Source organism: Pipistrellus kuhlii, unplaced genomic scaffold (assembly GCF_014108245.1).
Source record: "Pipistrellus kuhlii isolate mPipKuh1 unplaced genomic scaffold, mPipKuh1.p scaffold_m20_p_10, whole genome shotgun sequence".
Classification (NCBI taxonomy): domain Eukaryota; kingdom Metazoa; phylum Chordata; class Mammalia; order Chiroptera; family Vespertilionidae; genus Pipistrellus; species Pipistrellus kuhlii.
Genome location: NW_023425405.1, coordinates 26,177,854 through 26,204,164, shown reverse-complemented (window position 1 = coordinate 26,204,164; position 26,311 = coordinate 26,177,854). Strand labels below are relative to the sequence as shown.

Here is a 26,311-nt window from a genome sequence, read left to right as displayed (position 1 = left end):
CCAGAAATCATTGGGTCTGGCCCTGCCAAAGCATTAGGGGTGAGACTGACCAAATATAGCAGGCTAATTTTCAAGTTAATAATTTTGTGTGGCCTGTGAATGATGTTATAGATATCCTCATGGTCATTTATAAGGTTCCACACAGCTGCTTTAAAGGATATCAGTCATTACTCAGAGGCAGATGGCTATTGGCTGGGCACTGTTTTGCTCAGGATCATGAAGTCACTGAGTTTGTAAGCAGCCCATACCATGTCCCAGTCCCACTGTATTTCCCTCTGCCTGCGTCAGGGACTCACTGAGGAGCAGTGTTCTGATGGAGAAACAATAACTAATAACAATTAATACAAGAATAAACTGTTTTGTATATTCACAGCTATAAACCTACTTTTGCCCCACCCTGTATAATGTCGTCAGTGAGGACTGGCTTTGATCATAAGGAAAGAATTGGGTAAAAATGGGTAGTATTTTGTTTGTTTTTAACCACAAACTCCTGAAAGGAAACCAGTGATGGCTGTCTGGTCTGCAGGTGGTCCAGCTGGAGGAGCTGTTGGCCGTGAGGCACTCCGTCTTTGTGGTCGGAAACGCAGGCACGGGGAAGAGTCAGGTAGAGTGAACTGCCTGTTAGCTTTCAACCTTGGGGAGAACACTCTTTTTTGGGGGCGGGGGAAAGCTCTTTTCACTTCTACTTAGGGGTTCCCTTCAGTGAAGTCCACCATAATTAGAGCTAATCTGAGGCTCTATCATTGTTCTTTGACCAATGGACACTATTTTCCTCTGTATTGGAGACCGGGAGAGTAGCAAATAGAACATCGCATGAGCTGTTTAGCATTTTCTTCTCTCATTTATATGTATGGCATTCTGTTTTATGCATCTTTCAATAGTGGAATTCTGCCTGAATTCTTTTAGTCAAAGTTAACACGTTGAAAGACTCGAAAGTAAGAAACCTGCCTCGCAGGGTTTGACTGGCCCCACCTACATTTATCAAAACTATTTTGTCATCTTTTCCAAGTTAAGATAGGCTCTCCTTAATATCATTAAGAAAACAAACATTTTTCTTCAATACTCTCTCAGAATACAGAACTTTAGAGGGCCAGGAAAAAGGGAGGTAGCAGAAACCACTTTTAAAAATGTATATATTTTATTGATTTTTTTACAGAGAGGAAGGAAGAGGGATAGAAAGTTAGAAACATTGATGAGAGAGAAACACCGATCAGCTGCCTCCTGCACACCCCCCACAGGGGATGTACCCACAACCAAGATACATGCCCTTGACGGGAATCAAACCTGTGACCCTTCAGTCTGCAGGGTCTATCCACTGAGCCAAACCGGTTTCGGCAGCAGAAACCACATTTTTTAGATACCTGTTATGCGCATTATGAGATGCCTAATAGGTGAAAGACGTGTGATTTCCTCTGAGCAGTGATGACATGCCATGGTTATTACTGTGCCCATTTTTAGTTCACTGCCTGATTTTGCTTGGTCTTACTGACAGGCCTGATAACTTATTTTTTTACTTGGTAGACAGTATATACAGAAATGCATGTAGTATTTAATTTAGGGTGCTTGAGTATAAATATATTTAGCAGCCAATGACTAAGATAATAGGGTGGGCCTATGAGAGTGAGCATGGGTGTGTAAAGACTTGCCAGTATTAGGATCTGAACCCAGAGTGGGACCGTTTAAAGGGAAGCCCTGCATAGGGATCTTTCTAGTGAAAAATGTAATAATTGAAGTATTAAAGTTCATATCTGAGAGGCCTGCAATTATTTTATTAGAGTAAGTTTCAGATGCTGACTATGGTTTAAGGAAGGAACAATTAAATGATATGATTTTCAGTAGATTAATGGTTTCTAAAAATGTCAGCTTACTATTCCTAAGACATTCAATTGCTTTCATCTAGTCTTTACGAATTCTCTTCAGCCTCTACTTAAGCTGATGTAACTAGAGCACCCAAGCTCAGAGCCAGGTTATTTAACACCTCCTTATTCCGAAGCATTTGGCAGTGGTCTGCCAGTCCTTCAACCCCCTGTGAGAAGATCAGGATGATAAACACCTAAAAGAAAACCCATGGCTTTTTGGGGAAAGCAGAAAAGAGTAGTTGGAGCAGATATTTGGGTGAAGGAGTCAATGAATTAAAGACATACAGTGAGCACCTGTCCTGCGATTTCTCACCCTCAAGGCTGTTTTTCCTCAGGATCTAGATCAGGGTGTCTCAGCAGCAGCACTGCTGGCCTTCAGGACCAGCTCACCCTTTGTCATTGGGCCCGTCCTGTGCATTACAGGATGGTTAGCAGCACCCCTGGCCTGTGACCACTACGTGCCCAGCAGCACACCCTCTTCCTTTAAGTCAGGATAATCTGCTGTTGAGAATTACTGCTCTAGATCCTAGATCTCAAAACACACCCAGACCAACATCACCTGGGACCTTCTAAAAGATGCTACTCACCAGTCCCACCCCAGACCTATGAAATCAAACTTGTGATTGGGTCCAGCAGTCTGTGTACATCCTCTAAGCCAAGCATGTCAAACTCAAAGGCTGACACAGCCAAATAAATGAGACATATGGCCCACCAGCCGTGAGTTTGACATGCTTGCTCTAAGTGATTCTGATGCAAGCTCAATTTTGAGTGCAATCTAAATAGTACAGGCAGAGTGGATTTTAATAGCATGAACAGGAACAATTGCTTACATGAATAGTCATTTCCTTTGCATGTGTGGTTAAAAACCTCAGATGATACAGTGACTTTTTCTAGTCTATGTTGTTCAGAGAATCCATGAACTGATCCTAAGGATGGCAGGATTAAATTGTTCAAGATGGTAATGAAATGTGCGCATGTAAACTTTTTCCCTTTTTCAGGCACAGTACACGTAGAATATCTAAGAACGTATAATGAATATGGAAAATCATCAAAAATCTTTTGCTTTCCATTTGACTTACATGAATATTAATTTTCTTAGCTTTTTTTTTTTTCCTTCTTCCCTTCAGATTTTGAGAACACTGTACCGAACATATGTTAACATGAAACAGAAACCCATTTGGAATGACTTAAACCCTAAAGCTGTGACAACAGATGAACTCTTTGGTTTCATACATCACACTACCCGAGAATGGAAAGATGGCAAGTAACATTTCCCCTTCTGAAGTGCTAAAAATTTCTCATTTTTATCCAGAAAGCCATTTTTCAGTTCAAGCCAATTTCAGTCATAGTTGTAGATTTACTGCTTATGTGTCTGCATTATCAGAAATACAGCAGCATTTATAGCCTGTAAATTAAAGCTGGATTTGAATAAGGGGTCGGTTTGCATTCCGCAGGTTTGTGCTCAGAGCTGTGTATTTTATCCCACATCAGTTATGTCAGGGCTCATGTTAACCAGGAAAGAAGTCAACAGGAATACCTCAGGGAATGTCTAAAAAGTACCTGATACAAGACAACAACTGAGTTACAGGCAGGCACTATGCAGGGACGGAAGTCATTGGGATTTATTTCTTGCTTTGAAAGCATTTGCAGGCAAACAGACCCCTTTGTTAAAATCTGTTATTATTACTTCTCCTTTGTTCAAATGCACTATCCTTGAGTCTTTTCTCCCTTTCACACCCAATCTTCAACTTGACAGCAAATCCTACAGGCATTACCTTTAAAATACCCATTATATTCTAATACTTTCTACTCCTCTGCAGCTACCACATGAGTCCAGCCAGTCTGCCTGCAGTTCATTTTCCACACAGCAGACAGAGGGTGCTCTTCAGGATGTTAGCTCTCTGTTGGCCATTCCCAGTGGGTTCCATCATCTTTAGAATCCTATCTTTATCTATGCCCTATACAGTTCTTATGGGATGAGATCCTCCTTCCCCATCTCTGACCTCATTTCCTGGACAGTGCCTTGTCCTACAACATATAAGCCATAAACTTGGGCCTCCTTGCTCTTCTTGGAACATGTCAAGTACCTTCCCATCAAGGGGCCTTTACGCTTGAAGTTCCCACCTTCTGCAACACTGCCAGTGTCTTCACAGCCTTCTCTTACGTTATTGAAGTGTCTGGCCAAGTCTTCAAAGAAGACTTTCTTGGTGATTCTGTGTATATTTTTAAAATTTTTATTTATTTATTTTTTAAAATATATTTTATTGATTTTTTACAGAGAGGAAAAGAGAGGGATAGAGAGTTAGAAACATCCACAAGAGAGAACCATCGATCAGCTGCCTCTGCTCACCCCCCACTGGGGATGTGTCCGCAACCAAGGTACATGCCTTTGACCAAAATCGAACCCAGGACCCTCCAGTTCGCAGGCTGACATTCTATCCACTGAGTCAAACCAGTTTCAGCGTGATTCTGTGTATAGAAGCCTGTCTCGCCATTCTCTCTCCCTTTCTTATATGAAAAATGAAATGGAACTTGCCTTTGGTCTAGACAGCCTAGGTATGGCTCAAAGCGTATTACACACTGCCCTCCAGAGAGAGGCAACAAATTCACAGCAAATTTATTTACTTAACAAACGAGCTTCCACTAGAAGAAATACAATTTTATTTTAGAAACAAACAGCATTCAACTCCATTATATATGTGTTAAGATTGTTCACTCTTGCCAAAACCGGTTTGGCTCAGTGGTAGAGCGTCAGTCTGTGGACTGAAAGGTCCCGGGTTCAATTCCAGTCAGGGGCATGTACATTGATTGCGGGCACATCCCCGGTAGGGGGTGTGCAAGAGGCAGATGTTTCTCTCTCATCGACATTTCTAGCTCTCTAGCTCTCTCCCTTCCTCTCTGTAAAAAATCAATAGAATATATTTAAAAAAAAAAAAAAAAGATTGTTCACTTTTAATCTATAGGTCTCTTCTCATCTATTCTGAGAGAACAAGCAAATCTTACACAGGATGGACCAAAATGGATAGTCCTGGATGGAGATATTGATCCCATGTGGATTGAATCGCTAAATACTGTCATGGATGATAACAAGGTGGGTTATACCTCAGTGCTAACCCTTAAACATGGCACCTCTATTGAGTTCCGTTCACTTGCGGATTTTAATACTAGTTTTTAATCACGAGCCTGATGTTCTTCATGTAGTTACTCTTTTGATAAGTGCCACTTCCCTGCTCATCCTCTTATTTCACTGGTAAAAAATTTAAGTGAAATACATTTTTCTTATCTGTATAAACTTAACCATCTTTATAAGGAGATATGTATTCAAGAATTTAGCTCGCACACATTTTACAATTTTCAAAGAGCCAGGCATAAATTATTACATCTTATCTTTGATTAAGGATGGAATGCGTGGGTTGTAAGGGACAAGTTGAAAATTAAGTAGTTCCTATGGCTACCGACTGAATATAAATGCATTCCTAAGCATTTACCACGATTAATCCAGCATTGCCAGCAAAATTAAAGGGTGATGGCATAGGTCTGTGAGATGCTACTTAAGGAGCACCAGGTCTATCAGGAGAAAAAAAAAATCAGAAATCATAATTCATAATTACTACAGAATAGAATTAGTCACCCTGCTTAAATTAACAGTAATACTGCTTCCTGAACTAAGACGTTTTCTGTCATAAAATATATGTCTGAGATCTTTCTACTTGCATGAGTTTCTACAGCAAATGGATAATTGTGGTATTTCAGACTCTGAAGATGGTTTATTTTGGCGGTATTCAGGCTTTGTCATGTAATCAACGCTTTGAACAAATGTCTTATATTTAGTAATAATTAACCACAGTTATTTAAAGCTGGCATCAATAAATCCACATTGGTAAGTTTGCTCCTCAAGGATCAGTGAGCTCCCCTCTGGAATGAGCGGGGATCTTTAATTGAGGTCTTTTTTCAGATTGTGCGTACTTCTGTCTTTGGACAGTGAGCTCATAGCCTCTGGCACTTCAGCGAGGGAAGTGCTCTGTGCTGGGATGGGGAATTGGGCGTCGCCGTACTCCAGAGTGACAGGGCCTCCTTTGTGCTGTGCTGCTCTGTCCAGGTGCTGACCTTGGCCAGCAATGAGCGCGTAGCTCTCGTGCCCTCCATGAGGCTGCTCTTTGAGATCCATCACTTGAGGACAGCAACCCCGGCCACTGTTTCCAGAGCAGGTGTTCTGTATGTGAACCCGCAAGATTTGGGCTGGAATCCGTGAGTATTGCTTTTTTTTGCTTTTTTTTTTTTTTTTAAGATTGTGGTAAAACATATATAAAATTTACCATTTTAACCATTTTTAAGTGCACAGTTCAGTGGCATTAAAGGACATCCACTGGTTGTACAACCACCACCACCGACCATCTTCTTGATTTTTTCTGGCTTTTCCAGATCCATTACAGAGGTGGGGAACGTTTTTCCCGCCAAAGGCCATCTGGATATTGATAATGTCATTCACGGGCCATACAAAATTATCAACCTAAAAATTAGCCTGCCCTGTTTGGTCAGACATCTAACTAACTCACCCCTAATGCCTTGGCAGGGCCAGACCCAATGATTCCATGGGCCTCTGGAGGATCAAGCTGTAACCTAGGCATATGCCCCGACCGGGAATGGAAATCAGTGACCTCTTGGTTCCCGGGTCGACACTCAGTTACTGAGCCACATCCGGCCGGGCAGCTTCTGTCCTTCAATTGTTAGAAATGATGTTTCTATGAACAGGGCCTACAGATAGCCCTTTGAGGCCCCGCTTTCAATAATCTGGGATTTATACCCACAAGTGGGACGAGGAGATCATGTGGTAGTTCTGTTATTTTTAGAAGAGCTGCCATTCTCTGTCCACTGTGGCTATACGGTTTTACATTCCCAACAGTTCGCAAGGCTCCCCTGTCTGCAGGTCCTCGCCAAAACGTGTCATTTTCTCTTATTTTTTGTGGAAGCCATCCTAATGGGAATGAAGTAGTGTCTCATTTAGGTTTTGATTTTGCATTTTCTTAATGATTACTCACGTTGATTATATTTTCATGTGCTTTTAGGCCACCTGTATATTCTAATTTGGAAAAATGACTGTTTCAGTCCTTTGCCTACTTTCAAATCTAGTTGTGTTTGTTGTTGTAAACATTTCCCTCTTTAACCTTATCTTTTAAAAGACCTAAACATTTGTATGATCATTTGAAGAAGGTATCAGTAATTAAATTTAAAGCTGCATAATTAGACTCATTTAAAGATAACTAAATTAGCACCTGCGTGCCTTTGTTATTTTTAGTTGGACATTATCCTCTTCACACCTCCTACATGTTAAGAAACCAGTATTTGTTGAAAAGTGATTAAATAACAGGAACTCCTATGGAGCACTTAGATATAAATACATCACTTAGTGAGCATATGTGTGTTTGTGTGTACATATATGTGCATACAGGAGCCATGGCAATGCTTTGATTTAGAACAAGTTGATTTTGCTACTTGCTTACTCTTCACATGCTCTCGGTTCCCATGGTGCATCCTGGTGGTCACCTGTTGCCTCTGTGAGCACTCGCCTTGCGCTGGGCAGTGTCTGAGCCCTGCAAGCGAGCAGGTTTGGGGGCTGGCGTGTTTTCGTGTCTGCTTCTTCTGTGCTCCTCCTCCCAGCTCTGTGCCCACAGGCTGTCCTGTGTGGGCCACACCAATGGGCTCCTGGCCCGTGGCCTCTGGTTGCTTTGGCCAGTGAGGAGCCTGGCAGGAAATGGGAGGGAGAGGAGAGGAGGTCAGGCTATTTATTCCCCTGGCACCCTCCCCACAGGGTCCCATTGGGATGGCTGTGTCCCTCAACGGCAGGTCACAGCTCTTCTTAGATCTCTCCCTAAGATTCTTTTCTTCCAGGCACTGCTAGTCCTTCACCCTTGTCCTTGCAGGCATAAGGTCCTATGACCATTCCACAGTTCACTCCCTGGCATGGCTGAAAGGATCCTTTGACTCTGTCGCCCTAATCCTCTCCCTGCATTGGCTGGGCTTGTCACCTTGTACCCCATAGTCCCATCCTTTCATTTTGGGGCACTGTATACCTGTAAACATGAAGATTCAGAAATAATCGACATACACTGCTGATCAGTGGTGTGCTTGAAACTTCTGACATTTGTCCAGGCCACTGAAAATGACAGAACCTAATGCTGGCTGTTAGGGGCCAATTGTAGAGAGCTCTGATGAATTCCTGCTGTGTCTGCTACAACAAATTCCAACCCAGACTATTGACCACATACAACAGGCTAATTAAAAAAAATTTTTTTAAAATATATATATAATTGATTTTTTACAGAGAGGAAGAGAGAGGGATAGAGAGTTAGAAACATCGATGTGAATCATTGATCAGCTGCCTCTTGCACACCCCCCACTGGGGATGTGCCCGCAACCAAGATACATGCCCTTGACTGGAATCGAACCTGCGACCTCTCAGTCCGCACACCAACGCTCTGTCCACTGAGCCAAACCAGTTTCAGCAAGGCTAATTTTTAAACTGAGAATTTTGTATGGCCCAAGAATGATGTTACAAATATCCAGATGGTCCTTGGCAGGAAGAAGGTTCCCCGCCCTTTCCCCATCAATAATAAGCTCTGGACACTCAGAGTCCACTCTGGCAGCTGGTGCGGTCGGATGAGCAGCTGAGGGCAGGTGTGGCCTTCCGGCCTGGTCCCAGTAGCGAGCACCTGTTGTCCATTGTTTCCTTGTCCCGCGGTGCCCACTGTCGCCATCACCCAGATATGCTCCCTCTGAACCTGGACTTCAACTGAAAACCATTCCTCCTGGACCTGAAAGCACTTGACAGTTCGCATTTTATAAATCTAATAAGAGTGTAAAGGTGGTTAAATATTTAATAAAACCCTATTGTGAAACCGTGTGGAAAGTCAAAGGGAGCCTTTTATAAGCTAATCATCTTGCCTTCGTTTCTCCTGATACTGGAAATGTGAGCTCGGACTTGCTTAAAGCAAGGTATAGTCATAATGGCTGTGGTCTCATGACTTCTCTGCAGGCAGCTGAGTGGACTTATTATCACTGCTTCCCACTGAGTGAGAATTTGTTGAGCAGTTATTTTTTCATTTAACATCATACAGTTTCTCCCCAGAGACTACTTGTGGATGCTACAGAGCCATGCTTCATTTCGTTCATAAGTATTATTTTATGAAGAAGGTTGAGATACTGTGTCAAAATTGATAATGTTGTATTAGTTTCAGATAAAAAAAATACATGTACCCAAGAATGAGATACCAATTCAGAGCCAAGTATTGGAAACACATTATCAGCCATTAGTCCAGTGGAAAAAGGGGCACTTTAAAGTAGCCTTATATGGAATTTTCAACTTTTTATTTGTAACTGATTGTTTATTACTAAACTAGAGGTTTGGTGTACAAATTCATGCATGAATGGGGTCCGGCTAGCCCACCTGATGGGGGCCATCAGGACTGGGCCAGTGGGGAGGAGGAGACATGGGAGGTTGGCTGGCTGGCTCCGCACCTGATCGGGTGGGTGGGGGGCGATCAGGGGCCAGACCAGCCAGGGGAGGGGCCATAGGAGGTTATGGGAGGGGAACTGATTGAGGCCCCTATCAGGCTGGTTGGCTGCAGCAGTACGCATCATAGCGACCGGTCATTTTGTTGTTTCATCATTCTGATGACTTGGCTTTTATATATATAGATAATCGATGACAAGATTAATCAAGAAAAATCCTAAGCTGTTTTTCTTTTCTTTTTTTTAAAATATATTTTATTGATTCTCTGCAGAGAGGAAGAGAGAAGGATAGAGAGCTAGAAATATCAATGACAGAGAATCATCGATCAGCTGCCTCTTGCACACTATCCACTGGGGATGTGCCCTCAACAAAGGTACATGCCCTTGACTGGAATCGAACCCGGGACCCTTCAGTCTATAGGCCAATGCTCTATCCACTGAGCCAAACTGGTTTCAGCAAGCTATTTTTCATAAATATAGCCCATCCCATGTGGAAGTTTCAGTCCTCCCTTAAATATTTTAAAGGATGGTTTTAAAATATTTGCAGCTTCAGAAATAGAAAGAGCTCACGACAGATGTGTCCCTGAAGTGCTGCATGGTGCTGTGTAGAGGGGGAGCTTTTGAGCTGAAGTTCTGCTTTCCAAGCCCAGGGTTCCGTGAACGCTTCCCTGTGTTCCTGCTCAGGTACGTGGCCAGTTGGATCGACAGAAGGCAGCATCAATCAGAAAAGGCCAATTTAACGATTCTTTTTGATAAGTACGTGCCTGCGTGCCTGGATAAGCTGAGGACGAGCTTCAAAACCATCACGTCCATCCCCGAGAGCAGCCTGGTGCAGGTGTGTCTTCTGTTATGTGGTGCGCCATCCCAGTCTTGAGGTGGGAGTGGGCCGATCAAGACCACAGGAGGGTTTGCTCTTTCCAGAAGATGGGGAGATTTCTGGAACTGAGGTTTCGCCAACCCCTGGTTCTCCAGCCCCCATGTTCCCCAGGGCTTTTTTGCAAACTCTCCCCCTCCCCCCCACTTCATACACCTGTCACCTCCTATTATTGTTTGAGTTTGTGGCCTCTTTCATAGGATTGTGAACTAGAGAGCTGAAGCCACCTTTTATTTAGTTTTATATCTCCAGAGATTTACATAGTGACTAGCATATAGCAGATGCTGAATGTCTTTATTGAATCATGCATTCCTCCCAAGTATATTTTATTTGCATAGAATAAGAAGATCCAAGTGGTAACGGCCTTATTTCCTTTTTCTCTGTTCTAGGTAACTGGCCTGGAGAAGGTGGTCAGTATTTTTTTTTTTTTTAAATGCAAAATATCCATGTAATTAAAGATAATCACACCGAGAAAGAGAAAGCTTCTGGCCTCTACCCCATGGGTGTCATCCCCCACCGACCTACCACCCTCTCTTTTCTCCCTCTTCTCCCCTCCCCTCCCCTCCCTAAAACATTCCTAAAGGCAGGTCACTCTAGATGAGAGGCCATTATTCCTGGGGTAATTTTTTTTTAAATACTCGTGAGATGGCTGTTAAGAGAGAAGGGCACATATATGACACGTTGTCATGGAAGCAAATAGAAACAATCCACAGTACACAGAACTGAGGGCTGCGATCTGAGCCTCGGCATGGGGCAGGACCGCTGCCTTTTATAACTATAAAACTTCACAAGAGATGGATAATTAGAAACCATTTTATTTTTTATTTTTGCCTTATAGGAGCAAAATTGGTTTCAGAATACTTTGTTACCATTAACTTACTATGGTACCAAATTTGTTTGAGAAAATGAGAAAAAGTCACCAGCATAATAAGAAGAGAAAGTCGAGGTTTTTGGGTAATTCACACACCGATTCAGTAAAGGCTAGTGTTCAGCGGTAATTACCTGAGGAGTAATTTATTTCTGGAAGCCGGTCTGAATTTATTCATAATGAATTAATTATGCGGGCAGCCTAATTGGACTTCCTCTGGTGTAATACCTGTAAGAAGCCTGGTCGCGTTCTTTCTCAGGTCGGCATGTGTGTCTGTGTGATTCTCTGTGGTGTGAACCTCTTTGTTCAAGAGTGGTGTGAAAACAGACCAGTAGGAATTAATGTGCCTCTTGCTCTCACTTCCTCCTCTTGTAGTATGCAGAAATGGCACTTTCTCCTCAGCTCCTTTCCGACTGTTTGTACAGTAGTCTCTTTTCTGTGGTGAGTTACAAGGACAGGGATCTGAAACAAAAATGGACATCCAAGAACATAGCACAAAGTGACTGCTTTAAGAAATGAATGTATTATGTTTTCTGGCATACAAAACTTCTTTGCTTTAAGTTCAGTAAGGGGTATTAACTCCTTCAGATTATGCACTGAAGTATGCGACTTTATTCATTGCTGACACGGAGCTCAAAATATTTTCTAAGTGCTGTGTTTGGGAGAAAATAGAAAAATAATATTAGAGTGTTAATGTTGAGACCTTCCAGTCTTTGTTTCGATTTGAGCAGTTCCTCAGTCCCCATGGCTTCCACTCAGAAAAAGCAAGGCCTCCGCGCTGTACACTATTTTTCTCGATAACAAATTGGTGAGTTTTCTTCTACGAGAAAAAAGAAGATTTTAAATTGGCAAGCATAACACAATATAAAATGCTGGAAATCAAGAGAGAAGATGGAAAAATATAACAGGCACTGACCTATTAGAATTCAAAGCCTTTTCAAAGCATTTCCAGGATCCATGCTCCATGGCACCTGGCTTTTTGCCATCATTCAGGGATGGAGAGTAGGGGGGTGGGAGCGGGAGGAGGAGTCGGGGGGTGGGGTGGGAGAAGGCAGGCCTCCCTGGCAGTATGAGAGCGTGCGTTGCTGTGCACATGGAGGTGGTAGAAATCTGTTGCTGTCTCCAACACCCAGGGCCCGGGGGTCAAGAGTTTGGAGGGTCTGTGACAATGCTAACTGTGCTATGGAGAACTAGGTCAAACCACAGTGATCACTGGTTATTATTTCCTATGGGAACAGCCTTTGCAGCAGCCACGCCCCCCTCATTGACCTGATACCCTGACCCTGGGCCGTGTTTCACCCCGGCAGAGCTCACTGGGGTTCACCTGGAGGGTGTGGAGAACAGGTTCCTGAACAGCGCTTCGTCCAAGGCTAAATTTAGTCTGATGTCCAGCAAAATGCCTCAGCCGAGGCTGCCTGCGGGCTTTCTAAATTTATGACAACAGGTGGGACGAGGCTGCGGAAGCAGTAGGGGGAAGCGAGGTATCTAGATGTCCAGCAGGATGGAGACAGCTCAGTCAGCCCTCCCACCAGTGACCTTCATTCACTCACTTATTCATTCATTCATTCATTCCTGGTGATGTGGGACGCTGCCTGGGGAGAAAAGATGTCTTAGTTTCTGCTGTGAAGGTAGGAAGTTAGGGTTGTAGAATACTATGTGGTCTGACTCCCTATTTATAGGAAGGAGAGTGTGTGTGTGTGTGTGTGTGTGTGTGTATATATATATATATATATATATATATATATATATATATATAGTATTCCCATTATTATTATTATTCGCTTATATGTATTTTCATTTGTATTTCCAATTTGATTATTAATTGGATAATTTAAGACTTTAATTTTTAATAGTTTATTACTTAGAAGATCAGTTTGATTGAAAGTGGCAAAGGTTTCCCGCCATCGATGTAGAAACGTGAGGCAGTCATTCTTGTCTCTCAGTGTACAAATCACAGAGTTGGGAACAGTCATGTACTCTCTTCAGGATATAGTGGATTTGTTAATGTCCGGTGAACGTACTCCACGATTGGGAAAATATGCCGCCCTCAATGAATGGCTGTGTCTTGGTCTTTAGACTATTTGTGCTCTTCTGGAACGTTTGCTGACTCCGGAAAATGTACCTTCCGACAGCCCCAAAGAAGTGTACGAGGTCTATTTCGTCTTCGCTTGTGTCTGGGCCTTCGGAGGCACCCTGCTGCAAGACCAGGTGTGTTTACAACTGGTTGGCAGAGCCAGCTTTCCTTGGGAGGGATTGTTATCACGTGTGATCCCTGTGCTTTTGTTATATGACATACGTCTGTCCTACTCTCCCGTAAGCCGGGACGCTGTCCAAACGAACTCATCCAGGCTGATGATTCTGACCTTGGCTGACAAAGCCAGATCCATAGCCTCCCACCAGATTGCCCTTCGGAGCTCAAGGCTATGTGCACCTGCCCCTGGAGCCATGCCACAGCGTGTCCGAGACAGCTCTCCACCTGCCCCACCCCTCCTTGGCTCTTCCTCTTTGTTCTTTCTTCCCCTAAGCGACTGTCAGCGTTCCTCCCAGCCGCTCCAGGTAAAACCCAGGAGACATTACTCTTCCTTACTCGTATGTGTGGGGGTCACCGGGTCCTTTCAGTGTCAGTTACAACATAGTTGTTGAGTCCGTCCCCTCTTCTCCATCCCTGTGGCCTTCAGTCAAGAGCATAACCTACACTGAGATTGCCCTGGGCTTAGCTTGGACTCTAACAGGTGCCGCTGAATCTCGGCATTAAAAACAGAGGGCACACGTCTCCCAGGCTTTCCCAAATGTTTGCAGATGTAAACAGGGAGTTTCAGTCGGAAGGCATCACGGCCAAGAGTGACCCACATTTCTGTTGGTTTATTCACTGTAGGAAATAACACGCATGGTTGCTATCACCTGTGGCCCAGTTCCGCTTCTCGTCGCTAGCTTACCACAAATCACATCATATCTATAAATAGCTTTGATATTCCCTTGGTCTCCTAGGTCTTATTCTGACCCTACTCAGAAGCCACATTTCCTTCTGTAATCTCTTTAGAGAAGAACAGCCCTTGGCTTTGAGTGAGAGTTTTAAGAATCGGTGTTGTATGATTTCACATGGTTTTTCTCAAAAATACAATTTATAATGGCTGTGGGTTTCTTCTGCCTGGAGGCTTCATGTAGACTTTCTCCCTCTCCCCAGCCTCCCCCCATGGTGTTTATCAGTGCTTCCTACAGTGTTTTTCTCTTTCCCAAACTGGGAACCCAGGGGAATTGCATGAGTAGGATGTTGACAGCTGAGATCTTTGGACTGCAGACCCTGCAGCTCACCTTCCTCCCAAATGGTCCTCTTTTGGAAATCTTCCCAGTTCCCAAATGTGGCAGCCTTCAAGCTAGAAACTGGCACCACCATGGCCATCCTGCTCTCCCAGGCACTTTCTTCCTTATTAATTGCCATCATCTCCATCTTTAAATTTTCCAAAGGGATCTAACCATGAAGCATTCAGAAGAGAGGCTCTGAAGTTGGAAACATGAATGAAGCAGACACAGAAATACTCTCAGGATAGTCACTTATTAGTTCAACAAAGTGGAGTGCCTGCTTTCTGCAAGGCATGTTCTTAGGGCTTCTAATAAGCTAATTCATTAACATTTAGCAGACAAACCTGTATGTGCAGGTATAGCTGTCCTCTTTCTTCTTTGCAAAAAGTAACAGAAACTTAGACAAATTAGCCTGCTTGAGGCCACACAGCTATCTAATACCCGAGGTTCAGACTGCAGTAGGAGGACTCAGGACTCCTGCTCCTAACCCCGGCCACAGCAGACAACGTCCAAAATAGGCCTGACCTCAGCTCTTCCCAGGCTCCCAGCAACTGCCATCATCCTTTCTCACTTGGCTTCTGAAGTAACCTTGTCACTGGTCTTTCTGTGCTTGCCCATAATCCATTACCCACTTGGCAGTCAGAGTGACTTTTTAAAATGTGAACTGAATTATATGATATACTCTAGCATTAACACTTGAATGGGTTTCTATTGCTTCCCCCCTCCCTTTTTTTTTAATTTTCAATTATTTTCAAATATTAGTTTGTATTGGTTTCAAGTGTATAGCATAGTGCTTAGACAATTATATACTTGACACAGTGTCTCCCCTGATAGTTCCAGTATCCATCTGGTACCATACATAGTTATTGCAGTATTATTGACTATGTCCCCTACGTCCTGTGACTATTTTGGAACTACCAATTTGGATTTGGATTTCTATTTAAGATGAAGTTAAAAATTTTATTTATTTTTAAAATATATTTTTTATTGATTTTTTTACAGAGAGGAAGAGAGAGGGATAGAGAGTCAGAAACATCAATGAGAGAGAATCATCGATCAGCTGCCTCCTGCACCCCCCCCAACCCCTCACTGGGGATGCGCCTGCAACCAAGGTACATACACCCCTGACCGGAATCGAAGCCGGGACCCTTCAGTCTGCAGGCTGACACTCTATCCACTGAGCCAAACCGGTTTCAGCTGAAGTTAAAAATTTTAATACTATGTATGAGGCCTCTGGATCTGGCCCTGCCTGCCTCTCCCTCCTCTTCCCTCTGCCACTCCCATTTCCCCAGTTACACTAGCCCGTGTCTTGAGCACAAGGGATTCTTTCAAACCACAAGCTCTTTGCACATGCTATCCTCTTCCTGCTGCCTGGAACAGCATCCCCCAAATCTGTGCCTGTCCTCAAAGATGGCTGCTCTGAGCGTCCAGTTAAAATAGACACACCCCATTATTATCACTCGCAGCAAACTTCACTTTCGAGATAGCTAACTTATTTATTTCTGCACTTATCAGCTTAATCTTTGCAACTACCATGTTTACCAATTTTAGAAAGTGCACCTTGGTTCTTCACTTTCTCATTGACCATCAGTTGATGGTGAATACTTCTTCATTCTTCAGCTCTTTAAAGAGATCAGCACCAGTATTGTAGAGTAGCTCCTCCTCGTTCAGTTGAATACCCCAGGGGTAATTTAAAGTTCACCTAACGGTTCCAGGGGTCCTCAAACTTTTTAAAGTGGGGGCCAGATCACGGTCCCTCAGAGAGCTGGAGGGCCGGACTATATGAACTACTAATTCCTACTGTAACACCTCGGCTGCGCTCACTGCCCAAAAAACCTGGCAGGCCAGATCAGACTCCTCTGCGGGCCGCATGTGGCCCGCGGGCCGTAGTTTGAAGACGCCTGTTAAATTTTAAGTTAATCATTATTCCAGAAAATTTGTGCCTGATGGGTATATAGCAAGTACAGCTTTTTGCCTTTGATAGTATCACTCTTCCTAACATACTTGTAGTTATTTCTTTTCCTTGGGCCAGTGACTCAGTCCCATTGGTAATTAAGACCCTGCACTCTGCAAACACCATGTGCTCGCAGGATTTGGAGGGGCCTTGTGTGTGTGCAGAACTGCCTGTAAGTCGGCAACAAGGATTCCTGTTGTTCTCCTTAGCTTTCTGGTCATCAAGCTGAATTCAGTCGGTGGTGGCACAAAGAGATGAAAGCAGTGAAGTTTCCATCTCAGGGAACAATCTTCGATTATTACCTGGACCACAATACTAAGAAATTTTTGCCTTGGACGGACAAAATCCTCACATTTACTATGGATCCAGATGTCCCTCTGCAGGTAGGGAGCAGAATGTAGGCATGTTCACCCTGTTCGTATTTGCTAAAGTGGCTATTATATTTCTGCAACTTCTTTATAAAAATTTCAACTTATTTCCGTAAGTAACAGCTTTTTCTATATTTTCCTAGAAATTTGTGACTGCTGTTAAAAATTGGAGGCATATTTCTGTAGTCAATGGATTCTTATTTCTGACCTTATAGTAAAAAATTTAGGTAGCACTTTTATATTTAACTTCTTTCCTTTAACCCTCCCCTCCAAAGCCATCAAATGAATGTTTAATCTCCTCAACTTGAGTTTCAAATTCACTCAGCAGCAGATAAACCTAAATAGAACTCTCTTTCTTGTTTCTCTTACGTCCAGTTATTTTCAGTCATATTCTAATTCTGCCACTGTTTTCCCCAAACTACTATCTCCCCCAATACTCCTTTCGTGTGGATTGTGTGCAGTTATTTTATCACTTAATCTTACTGGGCCAAAAGAACTGCTGCCAATTTACACTTCTGTATGGCTTGCCTTTTCAAATGTTTTGTCAGCAACTAAAGGGTGGTGGACGGTCTCTGAAACGTTTACTGTATCCCCTTGTATGTCTAACATACAGGGCTGGGTGGAGGTTAGGTAACTCTATAATGGAGAGCCTTGAGTGCTAGTACTTTCCATTGAAAAATATAAGTCAGTTGCTTATGCTATGGCACTTCCCCATTGCTCTCTCAACCAATGATGTCTAAACGCTGACAATTCAAAACAAAAAGTAGATAGGATCTCTTCCACTGGGGTTAACGTGAGCTAAGAATTCATTGGACCTCAATTCTAAAGTGACTATGGTGTTTTGGATTTAAAATGTTGGAGTGTCTTTCTCTGACCTCTCTCTCTCATTCTGTCTTTTCCCTGCAGAGAGTTCTGGTTCACACATCAGAGACAACTCGTCTCAGATATTTCATGGAGCTGTTGCTTGAGAAAGGACAACCGCTAATGCTGGTAGGGAATGCCGGAGTGGGGAAAACTGTCTTCATAGGGGACATGCTGGCGAGTCTCTCCAAGGATTATGTGGTGTCCCGTGTGCCTTTCAACTACCACACAACGTCTGCAGCTCTACAGAGTAAGTGTTCCTTTTGTCCACATTCCAGGGACAAGAGATCAGAAACAGTCAAGGCCATGACATCAACCCTAGAGATGGTGGCTTTCTCTAGGCTTTAGTTGTATTTCCTTAGGCCTCAGAGGAATTTTTCCTTATCACCATTCTGGGTAAATCTACTTTGTTCAGATATTGTGATTTTGGCTTTTCAGATCACTCAGGGCTTTATTGGGATTATTACTCTGAGTAATGTTCATTGCTTTACCTCTAAACTGTTGGGTTTCCTTTAATCAATTTATGGGGCCTGATTATTCTGAGGGTGCGTACCCAAGGAGCCGTGCTCCTGTTATCTTTCCAAGTAAGAGATTGGTTTAGGAGAAAATCTCTCAAACTGTGTTGATGAAATGACAGGCCATGAGCTGTTAATTAAATCTAAGGAGAACTATAAGAAGAAATTTAAACCTTTGAATACTATGTGTCCATGTAATCAAAAGCACCACACAGACCTGGGGCATTCTAAGTTGGAAAGGCAAGCAAAGAAGACTCGGAAGTAGAGGAGAAGTAGTATAAAGAGCCGATATTGGTAGGTCTGTCACTTGCTTCAGGAGATTAATGGGGTTGTATTGGGGAAGGGGACAACAGAACTCACTGTTCAGTTGTTTATGAAACCTGCTGAGTTGCCCTGAACGTGGTTCCCCTGTTTGGAGAGTTAACAAATAATTAGATACCACATCTCAGGCACACACCCTTTGGGGTTTCCTACACCCATACTTTCCTCTCAAAGGTATTGACACAAAGTCATACAGGCACATGAAGAAGTATAACTGGATGTATACACAGCAGAGTGTCTCCATGCAATAGCCTCTTGTACTTCTGCACTCCAATGGCCTGAGAGAGGTGTGGGGGACTCTTTGGAAAGGGTAGTAGAGGAGGACTGAGAGATGAGGCTGGGCCATGCACTAGTGTGGGTGCAAGGGAGAAAGATGCCCAGATCAGCAATGGCATTGTCTGCAACACCCTGTGTGACATCAGGCTATAGACGTTGACAGTCCAGGAATGAACAGGCCAGATGAGTTCTGGCTACAGGAGGGAGGTTGGCAGGAGAAGTTGACATAGAAGGATGTGACCACAGGCACAGCTCTGGTATTAGCCTGCAGAGAGAGGTGATATTTGAAGCCAAAGAGGAGTTGAAATGGACAGAAATGAGAAAAAAATTAAAAAAGCACTAAGGACAGAAAATTACATCTTACCTGATTGGATAGAATTCTATATTGGTTTCAGGAATTCTTGAGAAACCTCTAGAGAAAAAAGCCGGTCGCAACTATGGCCCGGGAGGAAATAAAAAATTGGTTTACTTTATCGACGACATGAATATGCCCGAAGTGGACTCATATGGCACCGTTCAGCCTCACACTCTGATTCGACAGCACATTGATTACGGGCACTGGTAAATGATTCTCTGGGTTTTATTCTCTACTGAAATCTCGTTATTGTTACTATGGATACACATTTGCAAATGGAATACCCTAATGTCTTCCTCTTCCGAGGAGGATCATTTCCTGCGATACCTTTTGGGTTTTACTTTGCATCGTCTTTTCATCATCTGAAGTGGAATAGATTCCCTTTGTATCTTGGGAAGAATTGAACTGAAAAGTATTCTAGCAGCATAAGCTGTCTGGCTTACACATCAAATTCTTTAACACATTAATTCCCACTGAATTGCTTAGAGAAGCATGGCGTTGTTCTGCGGAATGTAGCCACCTGGTAATATCTAGTCTGAGACACTCCCTCTACCCCCATTAACTCAAGGGAGATCCTCAGCCTCGCTGTGGGTATTTCTAACCAGAAATAGAGTCACTTGAGAATCAATAAGCAGCAACAGCCTGTATTGATTCGGCTCCATGTGTGGATTCCGCCCTCAAAGGAGCTGTGTCGCCTTCAGTTTTCCGAGAATTTGTTTTCATGTCCCTGAGATAATGCTCACAAGCTCAACATCACAGAGTGATTGTGAAGATCAGAGGAGACAATTGGTGAAGTCTTGTCTGAACTTGTGGGTTTTGTTGGACTGTCATCTCTAGTTTTTAGATTGAAGGTTCTGTTTTCTGTCTCTCAGGTATGATAGACAGAAGGTGATGCTTAAAGAAATTCACAACTGTCAGTACGTGGCCTGCATGAACCCGATGGTGGGCAGTTTCACAATCAACCCCAGACTCCAGGTAGGAGGTTAAGTCTTGCTGTCTGTCAAATAGCCCTTAATTATCATACTTAGGCATTGTGGGTTTTCATTCTTGGTGCTTTTGAGTATAGTTAGAGCAACACCTGGACATTTGGTTAACCATGTAACCTTTTTTTTTCTCTAATTAATAGACTTTATTTCTCAGGGCAGTTTTAGGTTCACAAACTGTCTCAGCAGCTTCACTGAAAGTAGAGTTCCTCGCTCCCAGCCTCATTTTACACCCCTGGAAACATCTGTATGCGTGTGATGCATTTGTTACAGATGTTGAGTCAGTACTGATAAATTATGATGTGAAGTCCAAGTTCACACTAGAGTTCATTCTTTGTGTTGTACATTCCATGTGTTTTGGCAAATGAATAATAGTAAGTGTCCAGCATTGAAGTATCATTTTCTATATATATACTCAAAGCCTAATATGTAAATTGTCCCCTCGGGAGTTCAACCAAGAGACCAGGAGTTCAACCGCTCACTATGATGTGTGCTGACCAACAGGGGGCAGTGTGGAATGAAGGAAGGCCCCAGGCGGCAGCTGGCAGCAGGGAAAGGGAGGCCCTGGCCAGCAGCCAGAAGGTCCCGATTGGCCCTGATCACTGGCCAGGCCTAGGAACAGCCTACCTGTGCACGAATTTAATGCACCAGGCCTCTAGTACATAGTATAATAGTTTCACTGTCCTAAAACACCCCTGTGCTCTTCTTATTATTTCCTACCCACCCCCATACCCCGACACAAATCCCTAGCAACCAGTTGAACCTTTTAGGGTCTTCATAGCTTCACCTCTCCCAAAATGTCCTACAGTTGGAATCATATAGTATGTAGCCTTGTCTTTCACTTAGCTTAAATACGCATTTATGGTTCCTCCATGTCTTTCAATGGCTTGGTAGCTTATTTCTTTCTTTCTTTTTTATCACTGAATCATAATCATTATAGAGATGTGCCACAGTTTGTTTATTCAATCATTTATGAAAGGGCACCTTGGTTGTTGAAACATTTTGGCAAGTATGAATATACTGTTGTAAATATTTATGTGCCGGTTTTTTGTGTGCATATAAGCTTTTTCATAATCACAACAGTCATCATCAACAACATACATGTAACAAGAGAATACAACAGTCAATGTTGCTTACTCACTTACCTGGAGTCAGCAGGAGTCAGCAAGGTGACTGATGTTCTTTGTTGGGCTCATTCATGTGTCTGGGAGTTACTGTTTGTCAGCGAATGTCAGGTGACTCTGTCTGGAGTTATTGGGACATGTGGCTCTGCTTCATGAGTCTCTCACCCAATGGCAGGGGCGTGGAATTCAGGATCAAGGTAGAACCTTAAAAAGCGTGTGATAGTAACTGTCACATGGTCACTTCCAGTTCATCTTCTTGGCTGTCAAGTTACACATCCAAGCCCAGAGTCAGAATGGATGGCACTCCAAAGTTAAATGGCAGTGGGCATGGATGCAGAAAGAAGTGACAAAAAGAAGGCTTTTTTTTTTGCGGGGGGGGGGGGGGGGGGGCTGTAATCTACTGGTACCATTATAATCCCTATTTTTTACAACTCTCCTATGTGTTTTTCTTTTCAGAGACATTTCACAGTGTTTGCATTCAACTTTCCATCCTTGGATGCTCTAAACACCATCTACAGCCAAATCCTTAGTTTCCACTTCCGGCAGCAAGCGTTCAGTCCATCAGTTCTCAGGAGTGGCCCCACACTGATACAGGCAGCAATTGCGGTCCATGCGATGATGGCACACCACTTCTTACCCACAGCTGTTAGATTCCACTATCTCTTTAACCTGAGAGACCTGTCAAGTATCTTCCAGGTACCTGGATGGCTCTCTGTGATGCATCTCAGGTGGAGGAATGATTCTAGTAACATTCATGGCGTTCAGTTATAGAACTTAGTTTAACACTCTGCTATTTATGTATTCTTTCATTTTATATCATCCACTTCTCTGGGAAGTAAGTATGGCGGGTTTGTTGGAGGACTTAATAGGCATAAGTACTCAGATGCAGTATTTATATAGTTCCTGGGCTAGCTCTTGAAATACAGTCTTAGTTACATTCCTAAAAATGAGTATAAGATGGTAAATTTTCAAAATGTTGCTTATCATAGAGTGAAACTACTAATATAATATGTACTATTATAATGTAGGGTTTTTTTTTTAACTCAATAACTTGCTAAACTCATTAAAGACAATCTTAGAAGAAAATGTCTTGGACTAGCATCACCTCTGCATTTTTAATTTTTTAAAATTTGCCTTATAGGGGATTTTATTTGCCTCTCCTGAATGTCTAAATGGCTCAAACGATTTAATACGCCTGTGGCTTCATGAATCTTCTCGTGTTTATGGAGACAAACTGATAGACACAAAGGATTGTGATTTGTTTCAGAAAAAACTGCTGGAAACTGCCTGTAAATATTTTGAAGTAAGTGGATTAATGTCAGAGGTCACAGCTCTCTCTGGCACTACCTGGTGTTGGCTATGGATGGGAATACATTGTGTATTTGCTTGCCTTGCTCATCCATCTGTGATTCTGGAATACAATCGTTCTGTACATGGGAACATTCCATCCACTTACCCATAGCTTGATCTGCTCACTTTTCCCTTGCTAGGCCATGCCACCTCTAGATGGATCATTCTGGATGGTTGGCATGACCTTATTTTCTCTTCCTCCTCCTGCAGGGTGTGGACATCCATGTCCTGCTCCAGCAGCCCCTCCTCTATTGCCACTTCACCAGTGGTGGGGGAGAGCCATGCTACCTGCCAGTGAAGGACTGGGAGGGGCTGAAGGCACTTCTCACAGAGACGCTGGACCACTACAACGAACTGAACGCGGCCATGCACCTCGTCTTGTTTGAAGATGCTATGCACCACGTGTGAGTGGACTTGTCACGATGCTTTTTGTACAAAGTGAAAGCACCCACAGTCACTGTGTTTCAGTAGGCCGTCCCATGCACTCTGAACTATCAGTTCTTGTCTGTTGTTTCCCACACAATAGAAAATGGTAGTGTCTTCATAAGCTGTCACTATCTTAATAATGTCTTACATGGTCCACTTCTTTCCAAAGTGTCATCATAGCCATAATTTCAACATAATTTCCCCTATTAGGTAAAATATTCACAAGAAAGAAGAAGACAGGTGACTCCTTCAAAGTCATCAAGTCTCTAAGTGGCTAAGACAGGATGGACATAAACTGATTTTCACCAATTAAGCATGTGCAGGGAGTGGTGACTGCATACTCAACAGAAACATTGCCAGTCTGTTCAGTGTGTTTGTGCAAATTAGGGGGAAGAGCATGTTTTCTTGGCAGGACATTAGGAAAAGGCCTGTATCCTAGTCTAGAGGTTGGCTGACAAGGCACTCGCTCACCTCCTGGACTGGGCACCTAGTGCAGTGCACTGAGTATAGGACCATCTGCAGGGCCCCTGTGGTCAGATATGGTCGTAGGTGCTGGGGATGGAGCAGCAAACGGTCTAGTCCATTCTCCAGGTCCGGCGTATAAGACAACCCCCCTAATTTTACAGTTAAAACATAGGTTTAGGCCTATATTCGCTGTATAAGACTACCCCCCACTTCAAAGAAAAGACTTACTTTCCCGTCAAGATCTGCAGGTAATTTTTGTGCAATTTTGGTCTTTTGCCCCCGATTTTTGGTTGACTTTTTTTCGTTTCAAAAGTCGTCATACGCTGGAAAATACGGTACATTTTAGCGATTCAGATAGACATGTATAAGGACATGAACAAACAAGCGGAAAAGTGTCAGAAAGTGATGTGTCACACTGAGAAACAGGATGGGTTGATTTTGATAAATAAAATATGCGGATTCCCAAAGAGGAACAGGGTATGTATGTGAGGAAGTGACATTAAGGTGAGATCAACACGATAAGCAAGAGTTAGGCATGGACAGATGTGGAGGAAGAACATTCTGGAAGAAGATAAATTTCTTGTGGGCTGAACGTTCAAAAACAGAAAGAGGGTAATGACTGCAGGAAAGCGAGGGGAGCAGTCTATGCATATGTGACCAGGCTGGAGAGTCAGGTTTGGGCCTCGCTTCTACAGGGTGCTTCCTCGTAACCAGAGGAAGATGCTTTGATTTTATTCTAAGTTCAGCTAGACGCCTCCGGACAGATTTTTAGCATGGGAATGACATGATGTATTGAATAGTCTGAGCAGCTTGTCCTGGCTGTTGCTGTGTGGGATTCCATTGGTTGCACTTTTTGTCCAATGCTGTTCTCCTAGTCACTCACGTTCATGCCAAATTGGCTACATTAGTTTGCTGGAGCTGCTGTAATAAAATGCCGCACACTGGGTGGTTTAGAAAAGTAAACCATGGAGGCAAAGAGTGTGAAATCAACGTGTCAGAAGGGCCAGAATTCTGGTAGCTCCTTGGCTTAACTCCAATCCCCAGGTGGGCATTCTCTCTCCGTGTGTCTGGGTCCAAATTCCGTTTCATAAGGACATTGGTTGTATTGGGTGAGGGGCCCACCCTACTCTAGAATGACATCATCTGAATCAATTACTTCTGGAACGACCCCGTTTCCATATAAGCTTATATTGGAGGTATAATTTTAATATATGAGTTGGAGGGACACCATTCAGTTAATAACACTGGCCTTTTTTTTTTTTTTTTTTTAAATATATTTTATTGATTTTATACAGAGAGGAAGGGAGAGAGATAGAGAGTTAGAAACATCGATGAGAGAGAGTCATCGATCAGCTGCCTCTTGCACACCCCCTACTGGGGATATGCCCGCAACCAAGGTACATGCCCTTGACCGGAATCGAACCCGGGTCCCTTCAGTCCCCAAGCCGACGCTCTGTCCATTGAGCCAAACCGGTTTCGGCAACACTGGCCTTTTTATTAAGTGGTACTTGGACAAAGATTAAAATAATGAAATCATGATTAAAAGTAAGTCAAGAAGGAAGGCAGTATGTGAGGAAGGACATCCAGGCAGACCAAAACATGTGGGGAATTCAGTTTTTGAAAAGAGTTACTCTTTAAAATGCCTAGCCCTCAGTGCCTAAGAAAAATTTTGAGGCCTCCACATTATAAGCATGCTAAGTATTGATTGTTTTATTGATCCCTTTGCAATTGTAATACCCTGACTACCCAGTTTTAATTAGAATCTATGACCATGGTGGTAACTGAATTACTAGTAACTCTGTGTCTGGTGGGGCAGGTCTACACTAACTGTCCTAATGCTTTGGCTCAGGTGAGAGGGACCTCCCACTGACGCTGTGGGAGGCTTCCATGTAACCCTTCAACAGGGCATCCTCAGGGGCCTGAAATGGCTGTTTCTTTGATCAGGGAATCTGAGCTCCAAGCTGACTTCCTGAGTCAGAGATGGCTTCAGAGTGTGTCCTCGGGTGTGGCAGAAAGGGCCGTGGCTGCTTAGAGAGTCTTGTGAGGTACAAACCTCAAAGCGTCCATTGAAATGACATGAAAACCCTCTTTGTGACTTGGGGTTTTCCGCATGTCAGAGCAGTTTTACAGCTTTCCTAAGGTGTGGTCACATTAAGTAAAATCTAAGGGTTGGCTGAGCTTGTGAAAAACCCACCCTTTCAATTAGTGAGGGTTTTCAGGAAATGCTCTCGCGTGATGGTCCTAGTCTAAGTGACCCCGACCCAGCTTAATGTTTTCAAGCAGCGCTCTGTAAAAAACCATCTGTGTGAACCATTCCCGCCTGAAGTTTCCATTCATTTCAGAAAAGCAACCTGGAGCTAGCACCATGGTGTCCAGTTTGGGGTGGGTTTTTTTTTGTTTGTTTTTTTTTTTTTTTTGCATTTGGTATCCATATATTTTGTTCATTGTTTTTCTTGGTATCTACAACATAATTATGATGTCTTTCTTCAACCAAACCCATATTTTGATCATGGTAAAGCCAATTTATTCCTGTTCTTAAATGTAGCAATAATATCAACAGCTTCAGCATTCAGAATCTCTTCAATACTCTAGGGCAAAGGGATTAGCTGGCCTTGCTGGAAATCTAATTTGGTGATTCTGAAGGATTTTAGCAAATTTTCTATAGTGCTTGAGGCCCGGGGCAGCTTTGGTGTGAAGTAAGAATCATATGAAAGAGGCGATTGCTTACCCTGCATGAAGTAAACCGCTTGCGCGAGGTTTGGTGGTCTAAACCAGTGGTCGGCAAACTCATTAGTCAACAGAGCCAAATATCAACAGTACAACAATTGAAATTTCTTTGGAGAGCCAAACTTTTTAAACTTAAACGTCTTCTAACGCCACTTCTTCAAAATAGACTCGCCCAG

The 26,311-nt window shown here is 43.1% G+C and overlaps 1 protein-coding gene across 1 annotated transcript in view; it reads left to right on the top strand.

Moving 5' to 3' along the window:
- Positions 1-26,311, top strand: part of DNAH11 (dynein axonemal heavy chain 11) — a 196,412-nt gene that overhangs the window by 75,679 nt on the left and 94,422 nt on the right. The window contains exons 39-51 of the mRNA XM_036429948.1: positions 527-604; positions 2,987-3,119; positions 4,823-4,950; positions 5,959-6,107; positions 10,053-10,203; positions 13,187-13,318; positions 16,574-16,747; positions 17,639-17,843; positions 19,101-19,266; positions 19,933-20,035; positions 21,624-21,863; positions 22,309-22,470; positions 22,728-22,921. Of these exons, the coding sequence (XP_036285841.1) occupies positions 527-604; positions 2,987-3,119; positions 4,823-4,950; positions 5,959-6,107; positions 10,053-10,203; positions 13,187-13,318; positions 16,574-16,747; positions 17,639-17,843; positions 19,101-19,266; positions 19,933-20,035; positions 21,624-21,863; positions 22,309-22,470; positions 22,728-22,921 (2,015 nt within the window). The remainder of the gene's footprint in view (positions 1-526; positions 605-2,986; positions 3,120-4,822; positions 4,951-5,958; positions 6,108-10,052; positions 10,204-13,186; positions 13,319-16,573; positions 16,748-17,638; positions 17,844-19,100; positions 19,267-19,932; positions 20,036-21,623; positions 21,864-22,308; positions 22,471-22,727; positions 22,922-26,311) is intronic.